At 38.3% G+C, this 17254-nt stretch overlaps 1 protein-coding gene across 2 annotated transcripts in view; it reads left to right on the top strand.

The window, feature by feature from the left end:
- Positions 1 to 17254, top strand: part of LOC136825311 (sodium/glucose cotransporter 4-like) — a 28221-nt gene that overhangs the window by 8107 nt on the left and 2860 nt on the right. Inside the window, exons 3-11 of one of the 2 annotated variants that reach the window (XM_067081452.1) lie at positions 1086 to 1190; positions 1587 to 1751; positions 5350 to 5551; positions 8024 to 8229; positions 10427 to 10667; positions 12055 to 12259; positions 12860 to 12974; positions 14253 to 14340; positions 14989 to 15134. In XM_067081452.1, coding sequence (XP_066937553.1) covers positions 1086 to 1190; positions 1587 to 1751; positions 5350 to 5551; positions 8024 to 8229; positions 10427 to 10667; positions 12055 to 12259; positions 12860 to 12974; positions 14253 to 14340; positions 14989 to 15134 — 1473 coding nt within the window. Of the gene's footprint in view, positions 1 to 1085; positions 1191 to 1586; positions 1752 to 5349; positions 5552 to 8023; positions 8230 to 9540; positions 9762 to 10426; positions 10668 to 12054; positions 12260 to 12859; positions 12975 to 14252; positions 14341 to 14988; positions 15135 to 17254 lie in introns of both variants that reach the window. The other variant, XM_067081451.1, reaches the window with a different exon arrangement.

Here is a 17254-nt window from a genome sequence, read left to right as displayed (position 1 = left end):
AGCTGATAAACAATTTAATGATCTACGACACAAGAGGCTTTGGGAGCAAACAGAACATGATGGCAATAACGGTTTTGACTCCTGATTTTAAAACACTTGACAATTTGCATCCTGGATAGAGCTCGTCAGTAACACAGTAAAATGTTGGAAACTGAGTTCCGCGTGATTTATGTGACCCTTTCAAGTGGTTTCAGACTGGAAAAAATATTGAAGAATCGACAAAACTCGTCGTCTTTGGGTGTACTACGTGACTTGAGAGATCGTAGGTCAACGCCCAACAATCTGAGGAGAAAGCAAAGTGCCTCTAGAAAGAGATATTTGAAAAATGGAAGGAATAAAAATAAAAGCTAGTGAAATAGGATAAAAGGGGATAAAGATTAAGATAGCATACGCCTCAGAAAATAATGTGAATATCACAGAATTGATAACGACAAGAGCCCGTTATAAAAGGTCCAGCACGAGAAGTAAATCGCTTCAAGAAAGTAACAACACTCCCACCATTCAATCTTCAGCGCATATAAGGAGGGACATGGGAATACAAGGCGCATGCAATGTGTAACAGCTGCTATGTCTAAAACAAATGGTTGTAGTAAAATATCTTATGTATCAGAAATTCGAGCACTCGTATGCCTGCGTGGTGGGAAAGACCACAGGTTAAAACATTTTGATTCGGCTGAGGCAAAATGTGCACCCCGTCAAGGGTAGCACATCACAGGAAATCAACCATAAATAAAAGTACCTTATTCTGAACTGTCCACTGGTAAATACGTTAGCTCCCATTCAAGCAAGATTTGAGTGATATATGAATTTTGTCATACATCGCAATAGAAAACAAAAAAGACCAGTGTCCCACAATGCTCCCTAGGCCAATATACTGTACCACTAAATAATAAAAGTGTAGCCACACGTAAATGCATGGATGAATTAGAATATGCCGATACAGAAGAAAGATATTGATTATTCAAGTATTTTTTTTCCTCTGAATTCACCCCTACTTGGAAGAACGCATTCGACTGACAGAACATATAAACATATCAATATTTAATATTATCCAATATTTGAGTCTAAAGGTAACATTCTTACAGGTTGGGGCATCGCTGTTTGCCAGCAACATCGGATCCAGCCATTTCATTGGACTGGCTGGGTCGGGGGCAGCTTCGGGCATTGGCATTGGAGCCTTTGAGTTAAACGTAAGTTAATACATTTCCTAAATGCTAAATGGATACAACTTGCAAATGTTCAGATGCCTTTGATACCTGTTCATTCACTGATGCTCATAATCTTTTTGGTTATGTTCATCAAAAGCGTTTTTCGATGAAACTTGTGATCAAATTAACCTTTTGAAAGTAGTTGTCTCTGGCACATATATAAACTATATACTTGAACTTTAAAAGAATAGGAAATTCCCGCTTCTTATACTTTATCCTATTGCCCTAAAGGCTGCTTATGAATGCATATCGCACCTAAAACTTCCTAATCATCTGATATAAGGTTTTTTTCTCTCTCTCTCTGGTTTACTGAAACCTAGGGACCCAAATCATGGTCTTACGGCCAAATTCTCATTCCGGAACTCTCTTTTCATACAGGCCATTTTCGTGCTAATGATGTTGGGGTGGATATTTGTCCCAGTGTACATGAGCGCCGGAATCTTCACGATGCCGGAGTATCTCAGGGAGAGGTTCGGAGGACAAAGAATCAGAATCTATCTGTCCGTTCTGGCTCTGATTCTCTACGTCTTCACCAAAATATCGGTAAGACCCGGTTGCACTTCCATTCAAAACTTTGGGAAATCAAAAATTACTCCTGCAGTCATGATGGCGATAGCCTAATATTAAGCATTATGATGTTAACTGGAAATGGGATATGAATTGTGACGTGATAAATTTCAAAGCAAAGTCTTCGGAGGGACTAATGAAAGAATGCTGGATTTTTAGTTAGGATGATAAGGTTTTATGAGAGAAACTGCTTTTATCTTTTATTTACAAACATTCTACCATACGCAGCCCTAAGTTTCTACGGACAAGAGGCTACCTTTAAACAACTTGGCAACCTAACTTAACATAGCACTATTGGTCTAAAAGATTGCTACAAGAAAGATTTTATAAAGCATAGTTAAAAACCTTCTATCACATGACCTCGTTATATATCAATTGTCAATTAACCTTCTGCCGTGCCATCGTTGGTAGAATATTAGATTGTTATCCAGACTAGCGTACTGTAACCTTCCCTATTCTGGGGAAGTAACTGGTCGTTAAAAAGTTTCTCAAACACAACTAAAATGCGCATACACAATCACAGTAAATTTTTCCCATCTCTACCACCCTTTATTTTGAATGTCTGATTAATTTCCAGGTATGCCTTTATTACAGAATTTCCTCTTAAACTAAGCAAACCTAGCCTAACTCCCTTTAAACCATGCGTTTAAGCAAATGGATGTATGATACGAGGTTTTCGTCGTCCTCTGTTTGCCATACCAAGAAAATCCTGTCCTTCTGTAACAGACTACAATAAATTATAGTGTTAAAATGGTACTAAACCATGCAATGTTTCATGAACACAGTCTGACTGTGTAAAATGCCGTTAGCACAAACTAGGTCTAAAAATATATTCGATTCCCTCTCATTTTGGAAATATCTCCCCTAATATGAACCAGGAGCCGTTAAGGCCATCTACACAGCACGCTCCTCATTACATTGATCTATTAATCTTACAAATGATAAAAATGGGCTCGTTTCATGATTCAACACTATTATTCTTCCTTTTTACACCGATCCTGAATTATAATGTAGTTTACAGATTCAAACAAATTAGTGTCTCATCAAATTCTTTCCCATTTCAATGCTCCTGTTGAAGGCAACATTGGAATAAAACATATTTAGGGCAACATCTGAATAAAACTAGTTTTTAAGTCGCGTAAAAAGTTAAGTATATCTTAACTTTAACACGTAACTAGGATGACAGTTAAAAATCAGTGTGCTGTTTCCTAGGCCAAGGAGATCGTATTGTTTGGTTGAGATGGATGGTTCGTCTAAATTTGTACAGCACAGGCAAATGTTGAAGGGACTGAATGGCCTAATGTGAACCGCTGGACTCTAACTTGCCAACTGAGGCTACCACCTGCTCGAATAATTTTCTTATTCCACTAAGGCCTCTTAATAGTTAACATGGTTATCCAAGTCAAAAGTCATTAGGAATATTCATAACATCCACTCTATCTTTGGAATGCACCCTTCTGCTGTAAGTCTAAAAATGTAAACACTTGTGGTAACATTCTTATGCATCAATGCGAGTAAGCAGGCCTATACAGTATTTATATTCAATTTGTCAATAATTATTGGCCTAAACTGTTCAAGCGCACACGAGAATTTGCCTTCATATACCTTACATACAAACACGCTTCTACTTACAAAGAACTTTATATAAAAACTTATACAGTATACTCGTATGTTAATCAAACTTTATATATGGTAAAAAAAAAAAGTCTTAATAGACTTTATGATTATACAGGTATACGCTGGTACTAGGCTTATTGCACACCTCTCACTATCTACCCACCTTTGGAAGCCATGATACTTTCGATCTAATGCTAAACCAGAAACACTCAATAATGCCCTACCTTGGCAATTAAATTTCCCTGCCAGATTGGGCACAGAATCCACTGGGTATTGGAAACTACGACTCGCACGGAAGGCACTTGAATACCAAACAGACGGTTTCACAGGGTAGCGCAGACTATCGACAAACATCTCTATTGTCAACTTACGCCGCTGTAGTGGTAGAACACCTTTACAATGTTTATACAAAGACTTAATGACATACAAAAGTACACCTTCTTCAATCTGTGATAGCTGTATATTGGTTAGAATTAAGAATTTTGTGCATTTAATCGATCAGTAGGCGGGTAACACTAAAATAAATATATATGAAAGATGAGTTTGTTAAACGCACTACATGCGAAAAGTGTCTTGGTGAGGGTTAAAAAATGTATAAAAAAACTATTAAAAGTCATGATGAATGTATCATTGAATATTTTTTATATGATCAATAGTTTAACGAATACTTCTCTGATAAGATACGTTACCTTTTAAATAAATTTGCACGGTAACCTAAATGTGAATTATACTTAAGCATCCTTTGTATTTTGTCACCATAACCTTAATTCTAATATCCCTACTCATTATTCTGTATTTGTATAAGACAACATTAACTATATCAATAACATTGGATTTGTTGCTTTTCTTTGCACTGTGATGTTTAAAGTAAAATTAAATGGATTCTGCAGCACTGGTCAAGTCCACCCGTTTATAAAAGACTAAAAAATCAGAATTATTTCTTCAAAGTATCAACACTATGAACTATGAAAATTATCATCTATGAAATGATGTAAATACGGTTCGGAACTAGTTGCTCAAAACTCACCATATTCAAAAATATTACTACAAGTACAAATACCTATCTCCCCAACACATACTATACACATATACGAGTATATTTATAAGTGTATGAGTGTGTGTGTATGTATATATATATATATATATATATATATATATATATATATATATATATATATATATACATACATACAAATTGCAGTGAATTCTACTTTGTTTTCCTCTGGAGCCAATCTTGTATTAAGAAAAACGGCGGTCACTTTAAACACACACACACACACACACACACACACACACACATATATATATATATATATATATATATATATATATATATATATATATATATATATATCTCACCTGTAAGACTTCTTTCCCCGATGGTGTCGGGGTTGACTCCATAAACAATTCCAGGTTTACACAGGCATTTTGAAATGAGGTTGCTAGTCTCTCTCATGCCATTCTCCATCCCGGAGAAGAATGAAAACAGCCATCAAACCACCAGGTGCAGAGTTAACATTTTAGACCAATATCGACACAATGGAACACAACAGAACTTTATACGACTTTTGAGTTTAGTGCAATTGCTCCTTAATCCTCTGTTCAGATCCAGGAATTGGAAATGGAATATGAGATTTAGGCCAAAGGTCAAGCGTTGGGACCTATGAGGTCATTCAGTGCTGAAAGGGAAATTGACAGCAAATAGGTTTGAAAGGTGTAACAGGAGGAAAACTTCGCAGTTAGGAGAGAGTTGAGGAAAGTAAGACGGAAGAGAATACGAACAGAGCTACGGTAAAAGGAATGAAAAGGGTTGCAGCTAGGGGCTTAAGGAAGGCACACTGCAAGGAACCTTCTCAAGTAACGCCTACAGTGCACCGCATGAGGTGCACTGACGGCAGTGCCCCCTTACCGGGCAAAAGAGGACCGGCGATCTGATGTTCAACACCATCCATTGCAGGCTGACCTGTACGCAGGCGCTCTGTTCATCACCACGTCCCTGAACGTCCAGGACGACCCGGAGTGGCTGTACCTTAGCATCCTCATTCTGCTGGCCATCGCAGCCATCTTCACCATCGCCGGCGGTCTGACGGCGGTCATCTGGACCGACTTCGTGCAGACCATACTGATGCTTATAGGAGCCTTCATCGTGATGGCGACTTGTGAGTATTCGGGGAGACGTGAGCGATGCTATCTTCGAATTTAAGGTCTTTGAATTTGGGATGTTTGAATTTTCGATAATTGAATTTGAGATCCTTTGAATTTGCGATCTGTGAATTTTAGATCATTGAATTTGCGAGCTTTGAATTTAAGACCTTTGAATTTGCTATCTGTGAATTTTAGATCATTGAATTTGCGAGCTTTGAATTTAAGACCTTTGAATTTGCTATCTTTGAATTTTAGATAATTGAATTTGCGATCTTTGAATTTAAGATCTTTGAATTTGAGATATTTGAATTTGCGATCTTTGAATTTGAGATATTTGAATTTAAGATCTTTGAATTTGAGATATTTGAATTTGCGATCTTTGAATTTAAGATCTTTGAATCTGAGATATTTGAATTTTCGATAATTGAATTTGAGATCCCTTGAATTTGCGACCTGTGAATTTTAGATAATTGAATTTGCGATCTTTAAATTTAAGGTCTTTGAATTTGCTATCTTTCAATTTTAGATAACTGAATTTGCAATCTTTGAATTTGCGACATTTGAAATGTGTGATCTTTGAATTTAAGATCTTTGAATGTTCGATATTTGAATTTGCGATATTTGAATTTAAGATCCTTGAGTTTGCGGTCACTTCAAATGCACTTATTCCGAGCTATGTTGTTTGTTTAAATAAACAATACCTAAGGGCATCGATGTAGGATATTATATTATTCATTTCTATTGTATTAATTATGTCATATGACCGACCAAGACAAGCTCATGCCGTACTAATATCCTTATATATTTAAGCACTACGGATATATATATATATATATATATATATATATATATATATATATATATATATATATATATATATATATATATATATATATATATATATGCATACATATACACACACATATATATATATATATATATATATATATATATATATATATATGTATTACATATATATCATATACATATTACATATATATCATATATATATATATATATATATATATATATATATATATATATATATATATACATATATATATTGTAATATATATATATATATATATATATATATATATATATATATATATATATATATATATATATATATATATATATATATATATATATATATATATATATAAAATATATATATATATAATATTGTAAGACAGTTATCATATTTGTAAAAAGTTTTGCACCACATGAACGACCAAAAGTATAATTATTTGAAATGTCTAGTAATTTGAAGACGTGAACGACTTCTTCAATCAACAGCCAACACGTGCTCTAAAACTATTCAACTAAAAATGATACGTAAATGTCTCCGTTGATTCTGCCGTTACAATAATTTTGTGATAATTGTCGATTACTTGATCCACTATCAATTTATAACAAAACTTCTTATTTAAGCTCTTGTACATAAACACACATATGTGTATATATGTTACATGCAGATAGCAAAACGAGGCATTTTACAAACTGCCTGAAATTTCAGGCAAATAGCAAAATGCACTTGGGAACGTTTGATCGCCCCAGGGGCTAGTGCTCAACACGGCGAAACAGTGACTCACCTACACTGTTTCGCTGTGTTTAGTACTAGCCCCTGGGGTGTCAAATGTATTTCGCAGTGTTTAGTACTAGCCCCTGGGGCGTCAAATGTATTTCGCAGTGTTTAGTACTAGCCCCTGGGGCGTCAAATGTATTTCACAGTGTTTAGTACTAGCCCCTGGGAGATCAAATGTCCCTAAGTGCATTTCGCTGTCAGGCAGTTCGTGAAATGCTTGGTTTCGCTCTCCCTGTAACATAAACATAATGTATGTAGTGCATGTATTTACAGTGTTCACAAATATTAACCAATAATTATTTTTTAATGTGGAATCCACTATACCTGGGGAATCACTTACACCCAGGGGGGAATTATAATTGATATAGTACATCTATGCTGGCCAAAACATGACCTGGTTGCAAATTCCTGAGATGTATGCTAGTATTGCACCAGCCCCGGTTTTTTTTGTCATGCCCCTAGCTTAGGTTAGGTTAGGTTAGATTAAATAGATAATTTCCGTTAACGTAATTTGAGTGTGGGAAACTCAATGAGATTATTTTAAACAAAATTCTCTGGTTAGTTTTTAAGATATGGCATCCCACTTTTTCAAGTGAAAGGTCCTGTACTCGGTTATATCTCGGGAAAATGTGACCCACTTTAGAAGCAAAGAAAGACAGTAACCTAGGCTAGCTGAAAACTGATCAGTTATAATTCCCCTTGGGTGTAGGCTATTCCCATGGTACAGCAAACAGGATACAAAACTTAATTATTTGTGGTTTGTAATTGGTGAATATCAAAAACTCAAGCATGTGTAAGTGACAACAATTCATGAATATAATAAATATTTGTAATATGTAATAAAAGCGAATGTACAGTACAATAATTAACAGCACTAACGCTTCCTGGTCCACATCAGCATTTGCGGCAGTGGGCGGTTACGATTCCCTGGTGATGGACTACTTCACCGCCGAACCTAACGTGACCGTCAAGGATTGCGGGAAACCGCCCGATTACGCTATGCATTTCTTCCGGTCAGTCGTCCCGGGAAAATCGGACCTGCCCTGGACGGGCATGATCTTCGGCGTGACCATCTCGGGCATTTGGTATTGGTGTACTGATCAGGTGAATTAACGGAAGAGCTAAGCCTCAGAAAACCGGAAAAGTAGATGGGCGGAATTTACAGGGTGCCCCACAAAAAAACAGGAAACCCATTACGTTGAGATCTGGACTTTTTGAGGGCCATTCGTTTGGTTCAATGAGGTCTGGAGTATTGGCTTTGAGCCAGGCAGCAGCATGTAAAATAGAGAATGTAAATCTAAAATTTCCTGGTTTTTTGTGGGGCACCCTGTAGATGTAGTTTGGGCTTAATCAGGCTTTGATTTTTTTTTCTTTTTATCTTTTGGTGTTATTCGAGATTACATAACACATTTTTCGTATTATGTGGGTTGATAAGCTTGGCCGCTTGGTCGTGGAAAATACTGTCAATTTTGTAGATGCTCTTTTGTTATTTCACTTGCAGTGATTTCTTAACTGAAACTCTTTCACACTTTGATGAAAGACCGAACATAAAAATATATATACCACCATCCAAATACAGTAATAATATTAGTCAACTTCTTTAGAGAAAATCCTTTTCGTTTGTTTGTCAAGTTGGCTATATTTCTGTATCATTCGCTTTGTGTTATAGCCTCCCTAGACTCAAGTAGATTAACAGCCATTCTTCTATTTATTTCTTACAAGCAGTAGATCTCCTTACAACAATGCACCTTTACTGAGAACAGCTACACACATGGCGCGATCTCTTTGAAGATCAAATGAAACACCTCAGCAGTAAACAAATATCTCCATAATTAACACTTACCATAATAGTGTATGATCCTCTTTCAGCTAACTTTTATAACTAATATTTGTTATTACATCCCTTGACTGATTATTCTTTCGATAGACACTTCCTTCAATCTGCTTCGTATCTTACATAATACTTATGTGGATGAGTCTCTTCAAATAACGTGTTTGTTACGTCTTCGTTTCCTTAAACTAAATTGCATGGCTTTGCGCTTTAACTCTTGAGTGTATGTGTGTGTGTGTGTGTGTGTGTGTGTGTGTGTGTGTGTGTGCGCCGTTGTCGGGCATTAATTTGGAAGCTGCTTTTGACCTGAGATGTCTACCTGAGGTCAGTCATCCTTGAGATCTCTGTCAGAGGTTACCTGTTCCAGAACTTCATCTTCGTATTTTCACCTTCAGTATATCTGTCTTCTTCATTTCTTCACAACCCTTCGTCAGTGCTTCATGATCACCAGTGCCGTCGACACTCCTTTATCTTCACTTCTCTGACGATAAGGCCACGGCCATAAACATCAGACGCGACACCTCAACAGCCAGTCAATCAGTTCCTCCTCCTCCCTTCTGATTCCTCTCGCCCATCATCGCCAGCTCTCAGCGCAGTCGGTGGCTATAACCAGCTCGTAACTGATTACTTCAAAGCCTCTGCTTCAGTCCGGACATACGACCAGAACAACGTCACGTGTCCGGATAACTACCCGCCGCCGTACGCACTGAAACTGTTCCGGCCAATCGTCGGCTCTGACCTCCCCTGGCCTGGAGTGGTCTTTGGTCTCAGCATTGGATCCATATGGTACTGGTGCACTGATCAGGTATCTGGAAAGCTCGTACACGTACTCATACAGCATCTGAATATATAAACATACATACTCAGGCAGGTAAACAGTTTATATGAAGGTATGCTTTTAAATCAGTAAACAGTGTAGTTTGAAATGCTTTTTGCTCCTTCTATTCTGTTGGGTTGGCTTGTAGATGCATAAGCATATCATATATCTGTCTGCCTATTGCAGTAGCATCTGTCTGAATTTAGTGAGCTTTCGGACAGCTTGGTTCAACGTTTTATTTTTTTAGAACTTTTCTAAATTTCTTGGTTCTTCTTAGATTAGTAGAAGTTTCTGAATTTTAGCCACTTTAGAAATTGGTGCTCTATGTAGATGTTGATGTAAAAATAATAAAGTGAATATGTTTGAAGAATAACATTCAACGAGCACTGATAAACATTAGTAAGAACTGATGGTCTGCACATTCTTTGATTTAAGCAAAAGTTCTTGAAGCTTTACCAATGTTCTGTTATATAATTTACGTTACAGTCATTACGAAAGTATCAGTACTTCTAATAACATGTCACTGTTCATGAAAATTTTCAATTTTTCATCGAAAAAATACAATACATAAAACCACCTGAATAAAATTCTGTAACAGACCGAATGAAACGACACTTCTCAATAAACCTCCACGACTGCCATTTTCTCCCCAGGTCATCGTGCAGAGGGCCCTCTCCAGCAAGAACATGATCCACGCCAAAGCCGGCTGCTTGCTGGCCGGGTCCATCAAATTCCTGCCACTCTTCCTCCTGGTGTTCCCGGGAATGGCCTCGAGGATCCTGTACCCCAATCAAGTTGCCTGCGTCGCTCCTGAAGAGTGCGTCAAGTACTGCGGCGCTGAAACCGGCTGCACCAACATCGCCTACATCTTACTGGTGCTGGATTTGCCCAACGGTGAGTGAAGCCCTTGAATTCTCCTTTCGTCACCAAACTGCGATGGGAATAGAATACAGAACATAATATAGAAGTTAGGCCAAAGGGTAAGTGCTGGGGCCTATGAGGTCATTCTGCACTGAACCTGGCAGTAAAAGTAAAAGTAAGTATACCTTAGTTTTCCCAGACCACTGAGCTGATTTATTTTACGTGGCTAAGAACCAATTGGTTACTTAGCAACGGGACCTACAGCTTATTGTGGAATCCAAACCACAGTACAGCGAGAAATGAATTTCTATCACCAGAAATAAATTCCTCTAACTTTTCACCAGCCGGCCACGGGAATTGAACTCCGGCCCATCGAATGACAGTCTGAAGCTCAACCGACTCAGCCAAAGAAGGGCTACGAGTAAATAGGTTACAAAAGTGTAACAGGAGGAAAACCTTGCAGTTGCACTATGAATCAATTGCTAGGAGAGGGTGGAAAGCAAGATGGAAGAAAGAGAATATGAATGGAGGTACAGTAAAAAGAATGAAAGGGGTTGTAGCTAGGGGCCCAAGGGATGCTGCAAAGAACCTTAAGTAATGTCTACAGTGCACTGTGAGAGATGCACTGACAGCACTAGTGACTAAATTACTTGGGACAATGTCGAACTTTGCAGTGTCTCTTCGATTCCAGACGCATTGCTTTCTTCCTTTTACTTTCACCTGCTCGCCTTAGCCTCCTCTTACATAGCTGTCCAGCTTCTTTATATTCAGCTTACTCCATTTCCCGTGTCATTTAAGAACAAGTCGTTCAGGTGAGCGGTCTCATTGAACCCTATGATAATTACGAGCTTTGCTCTCACCGGAGGTCTTCTTAAGCGTCATTCTCATAGCCGCCTTCAAGAGTTGCACATTCAGTTTATTTTCCTCAATTTCAAAGAAGGCTTTCACAATTATCAGACCCTCACTTGGAAGGTATGCTAATGTTTAATTGGCCCGTAAAAACACTGTTAACACGACGAAACCATGCATTTCAGCTGACAATACCTCAATCCTGATCAGGATTGAAGTAGTGTCAATCAAAATATGTGGTTTTGTGTGTTAATAGTGTTCAGGATTGAGGTATTGTCAATAGAAATATATGGTTCTGTCGTGCTGATACCGTTTTTATAGATCTTTTAAACTTCATAGAACACTTATATTATAGTAAAAAAGACATTTATGCTAATGTTCAATATCATGCTCTCACTTTCTCTATATGAGATACCTACCCTAGGGCAACCATCTCATGTGCGCAAGTTTCTACAATAGATCAGTTTATTTAACCAAGTTAAACTTCCACTCCTGATTTCCCATCTCCTCATTTCCAGTGTCATCATCGTTTAATTTCCTCAACCTCTTCTTCTTCCCTCCCTCCCAATAGGTCTTTCAGGATTGATGCTGGCCGTAATGATGGCTGCCCTGATGTCCTCCCTGACCTCCGTCTTCAACTCGGCCTCCACCATTTTTACCATAGACATCTGGACTCGCATCCGGAGGCAGGCTACGGAGATGGAGCTCCTCATTGTGGGACGCTCGTTCGTCCTGGTCCTCGTCGTCATTTCTGTCATTTGGATTCCAGTCATCCAGTAAGTTCGATGACGCCACGGCCATAATCCAGATCCTTCTCATAGAATAAAACCTTGAAGTGTCTAAGGCGTTAATTGATTGAAGGTTCAGATGATGCAGATTTGGTTTAGGTTATGATTATGTAAATTGGATCACGGTCAAAATGGTGTAAATTGGGTTAAGGCTATGGTCGCGATTGGATTAAGGTCAAGGTCGTGTAGACAGGGTTAAGATCAACATGGTGTAGATTGAGTTAAGGTTACGATTATGTAGACTGGATTAAGGTCAAGATGGTGTAGATTGGGTTAAGGTTGAGATAATGTTGATTGGATTAAGGTCAAGATGGCGCAGATTGGGTTAGGGCTAAGATAATGTACTGAAGATTAGATTAAGGTCAACATGTTGTAGATTGAGTTAAGGTTATGATAATGTAGATGGAATTAAGGCCAAGACGGTGTAGACTGGGTTAAGGTAACTTGATGATGATATCGACTGTGCTTAGCAAGTAGAAACCTTTAGCTTCGGTTGACTGGAACTTTTTCATTCCGTTAGCTGAATGTCTCTCCTTATCCCGAGCTCAGATGTATAACATAATTGGCCTACTGTTCTTTTCGTTTCAGGAGTTCGCCTAATTCGCAGTTATTCGTCTACATTCAGAGTATCTCATCCTTCCTTTCGCCTCCCGTTTGTGCTGTCTACCTCCTCGCCATATTCTGGAAACGCACAAACGAACCCGTAAGTATGGATCCTGATGTCTTATACGAATGAACTTTTTTTTATTGTCCTTTTATTTATGACTGATGAACGGCATCTAATATCGGCTACATCTTTCACTGGTTATTGTTCATAGTTTTCGAAGCTGTTGCTTGATGCTATTTGCAGGCGCTCTCGGTTACCATGCAAAAATTTGATGAATTTTAAACATTTTTATAGAGAAATTTTCTTTTGTTGTGTACGAGGTTCTTTAAAATGACTGCATCATGGCCTTTTCTTAATTTGTGCATCCCTTTTGTTTGTTTTTATATGCATGTATTTATGTATATAACTTTGTTTACGTACTTCACATGTGTGCGCCATGTGTAAACATTACTGTTAAGGATCCTTTTACAACTCAGCTTTAGATCCTGTAAAGGACTTAATTTTACTTCGTTTAAAGGAGATGGCCTTCCATAATCTTGAAGATTTTATATCCTTTCCACTCTTTGCTTCCGAAGAGCCAGGAACTTCACATGTACGAAAGGGTCCTTTTTAACTTTCAAATGTTTGGAACATCTGAAAGTATTCACCGGTGAAGGTCACTGTAAATATTCATATAGCAAACTGATTCAATTAACTTAACAGTTTTTCTAATGTTCATGTTAAACTACATTGAATATTAACTGTTTTTAGGGTACAAAATAGGCACGACAGCAAATTGCAGTTTTTAACAAGTGTTTACAGAAAAGTTACTTTATGGGATGATATAAGATTGATACCTGTACTTGTGCTGTTCTTTGAAAGTGTAAGACTGACTCATTCTAACACACTCATGGCCAGCGTAAATGGTAAATCAATCTATTTTACTCATACAGGAACATTACTGGTGAATGTGGATACCATAACAATATATTGGACGCATTCAAGAACACTACTGGCCAATACAGATACCAAACCAATATATCTTATTGATAATCTTGGATACCAGACCAATATGTCTGACTGGTCAACGTAGATACCAAACCAATATGTTTGACTGATCAATACAGATACCAAACCAATATATTTGACTCATTCGAGTAGATTACTGGTTAACGTGATACCAAACCAATATGTTTGACTGGTCAACGTACATGTCAAACTAATCTGTTTGACTGCTCAACGTAGATACCAGACTAATCTGTTTGACTTGGCAACGCGGACACACACCAATATATTTGACATATTCGGGAACATTACTTCTCAACGAAGCAAACATATTCAGAATACAACTGACTGAGATATCGAAGTCATAAATTTAACTTTATTTTTCGACAGGGCGCCTTCTGGGGTCTCCTCGTCGGCCTAGCTATTGGCCTCTTCCGATTTGCCATCGAATTTGCATTCACAGTTCCTACATGTGGTCGTAAGTTCCTCTTCCCCTATTTTTTTGCCATGAGTCAGAGTTATTTCGTATGCTAGCAAAATGCTGAATCTTACTTTAGTGTCAAGTTGACTATTATCGCCAAGAAGGGGATTCACCTGATGACAAGTCCTCGGCGTGTTTTGTTTGGGGGCTCCATGTCACTGTAAAATGCATGCAAATTTAGATATGTCATCATCATAATTATCCTCGCCTACAACGCCATTCGAAGCAAGGGAATTCTGTAAAAATCCGCCACTTGAAGTTTTTTTTTTCCTAAAAATTAGTAGTTGTTTTTTCCTCAGAATTAGTACTGCTAGAGAGTCTTCTATAAGATTACAAGATTGCATGATGAGCTTAAAATACATCAATGGAAGGATGAATGTGTTATTATAAAAGTACTTATTAATGTAACAATTTATGATGAGAAACCTTCACGAACTCGAATTACAAACTCAAAATTTGCATAACCGAGATATTCATCCTGACAACCATGTCTTTATATCAAAACTAGCATTGTTCAACGATCCTTCATCAAGAAATTGTACGATAAACTCGGAATCTGCATCACTGGAGATATCATTGGAAAGAAGCCACCTTTAAGTCTCACGAAATCCGAACTTAAATGACAGCGCAATGTTTTAATTCCAGAGAACAAACCAGACCCACGCCCGGAATGGATCCGCGTTCTCGTCGATAACGTTCACTACCTCCACTTCGGGTGCATCTTACTGGTCATCAGTTTCGTGGTCACGATCGTGGTGTCTCTGCTGACCGAGCCCATTCCGGATAAGTGCGTGAGTATTTCCGGACCGGGAGGAACGGCTGCACTTTATAAAAAGGAACTGAGAAGACATTTTGATGAGGCAGAAGCTCTGATGAAATGAGACAATGGGATGGTGACAAAGAATAGCTTGTTGGAGCAGAGGCCTTGCATGTAAAGGAAATGAGAGACTGGGTTGCTGGACCAGAAACCTTGCACCAAAGGGGAATGAGAGACTGGGTCGTCAGGCCAGGGGCTTTGCACGCATGGGGAATGAGATTGGGTTGCCGGACTAGAAGCCTTGTACACAAGGTGAATGAAAGAGTGGGTTGCTTGCCCAGAAGTCTTGTACACAAAGTGAATGAAAGAGTCGGTTGCCAGACCAGAAGCCTTGCATACAAGGGGAATGTGAGACTGGATTGCTTAACCAGAAGCCTTGCATACAAGGGGAATGAGAGACTGGATTGCTTTACCAGAAGCCTTGCATACAAGGAGAATAAGAGATTGGGTTGCTGGACCAAAAGACTTGCATACAAGGAGAATAAGAGACTGTGTTGCTTGACCAGAAGCCTTGCATATAAGGAGAATAAGACATTGGGTTACTGGACCAGAAGACTTGCATACAAGGGGAATAAGAGATTGGGCTGCTTAACCAGAAGCCTTGCATACAAGGGGAATTAGAGATTGGGTTGCCAGACTAGAAGCCTTGTATACAAGGTAATGAGAGATTGGTTAGCTGGACTAGGAGCTTGCATACACGGGGAATGCGAGATTTGCTTGCTGGACCAGAAGCCTTGCATACAAGGGGAATGAGAGAATGAGCTGCAAGATCAGAAGCCTTGCATGCAAAGGGAATAAGAGAGTGGGTTGCTGGACCAGAAGCCTTGCATACAAGGGAATGCAAAATTCGGTTGTTGGACCAGAAGCCTTGCATATACACCAAATGGAATGAGACATTTGGTTGCTGGACCAGAAGCCTTGCATACAAGGGAATGAGAGATTGAGTTGCCAGACCAGAAGCCTTGCATACAAAGGGAATGAGAGACTAGGTTGCTTGACCAGAAGACTTGCATACGAGGGGAATGCAAGATTGGCTTGCTGGACCAGATGTCTTGCATTGCAAGGGGAATGCGAAAATCGGTTGCTGGACCAGAACACTTTCATACAAGGGAAATGCAAGATTGGGCTACTGGATCAGAAGCCTGGCATACAAGCGTAATGAGAAACTGTGCTGCTGGAGCAAAAGCATTATATGCAAGGGGAATGAGAGATTGGGTTGCTGGAGCAGAAACCTTGGTAGATGAGTGTGGGGCTGTGTATGAAAAGGAAAAGGGAAGATACCTGATGAATCATAGGTTGTGTATAAAAGGAAATGATGAATATCGCTGGTTGACGAGACAGCCGCTGTGCGTAATTTGGGAGACAAGCCCACAGTTTATAAAATAGTTTGATGAGGCAGATGATGTGTACATAAAGAAAATGAGAGAAAAAGTTAATAGAGCAGAAATATTATGAAAGATTAATCTGAAGATAGGTTGAAGACATGGAATAGTTGTGTAACCATTACCGTCTTGATTAAATATGATGTGGCATTCAAGAGGTATTCAGGCTACAATCTCTTACAGTATGCCATGGTTATGTACTATTTTTTCCTATTTTAAGATAAACTTTCTAGAGATTTCTCTATTCCATAAAATTTATAGCCAGCTAGTGTACTGTCTTTAGTTAATAGCTTCTGTAGAGCATCTCAATATGAACACAGGAATGATGCAATAATCCAATAAGTTTTTAAAAAAGGCTTAGTGAAAAAGCATATAGAAGAGAGAGAGAGAGAGAGAGAGAGAGAGAGAGAGAGAGAGAGATATTTCTGGAAAATTTAAAAGTATTCCTAATTTTTAGCATAGCTCCAGCTGCCTGCCTTATTTCGCCTGTTTTATGATCCATAAGACAGCATTCCCTTAAAAAAAATGATAAACCATTAAGGCATTTATAGAGTGAAACCACTCTTAACACTTGAGTTATTCTATAAATATTCTATCCTCTTGTGTAATAAGAGGCTATAATTCCTCTGATTATAAAGCAAAGTTCTCCTGAAGCGTTTCAATCGGTCAGTACTAAAATTGTCAACAACATTTGCAATTCATTCGAGCCACT

This window comes from Macrobrachium rosenbergii, chromosome 37, assembly GCF_040412425.1.
Source record: "Macrobrachium rosenbergii isolate ZJJX-2024 chromosome 37, ASM4041242v1, whole genome shotgun sequence".
NCBI lineage: Eukaryota > Metazoa > Arthropoda > Malacostraca > Decapoda > Palaemonidae > Macrobrachium > Macrobrachium rosenbergii.
Note: the sequence above shows the minus strand (reverse complement) of the source record. Positions and strands in the feature narration are given on the sequence as shown.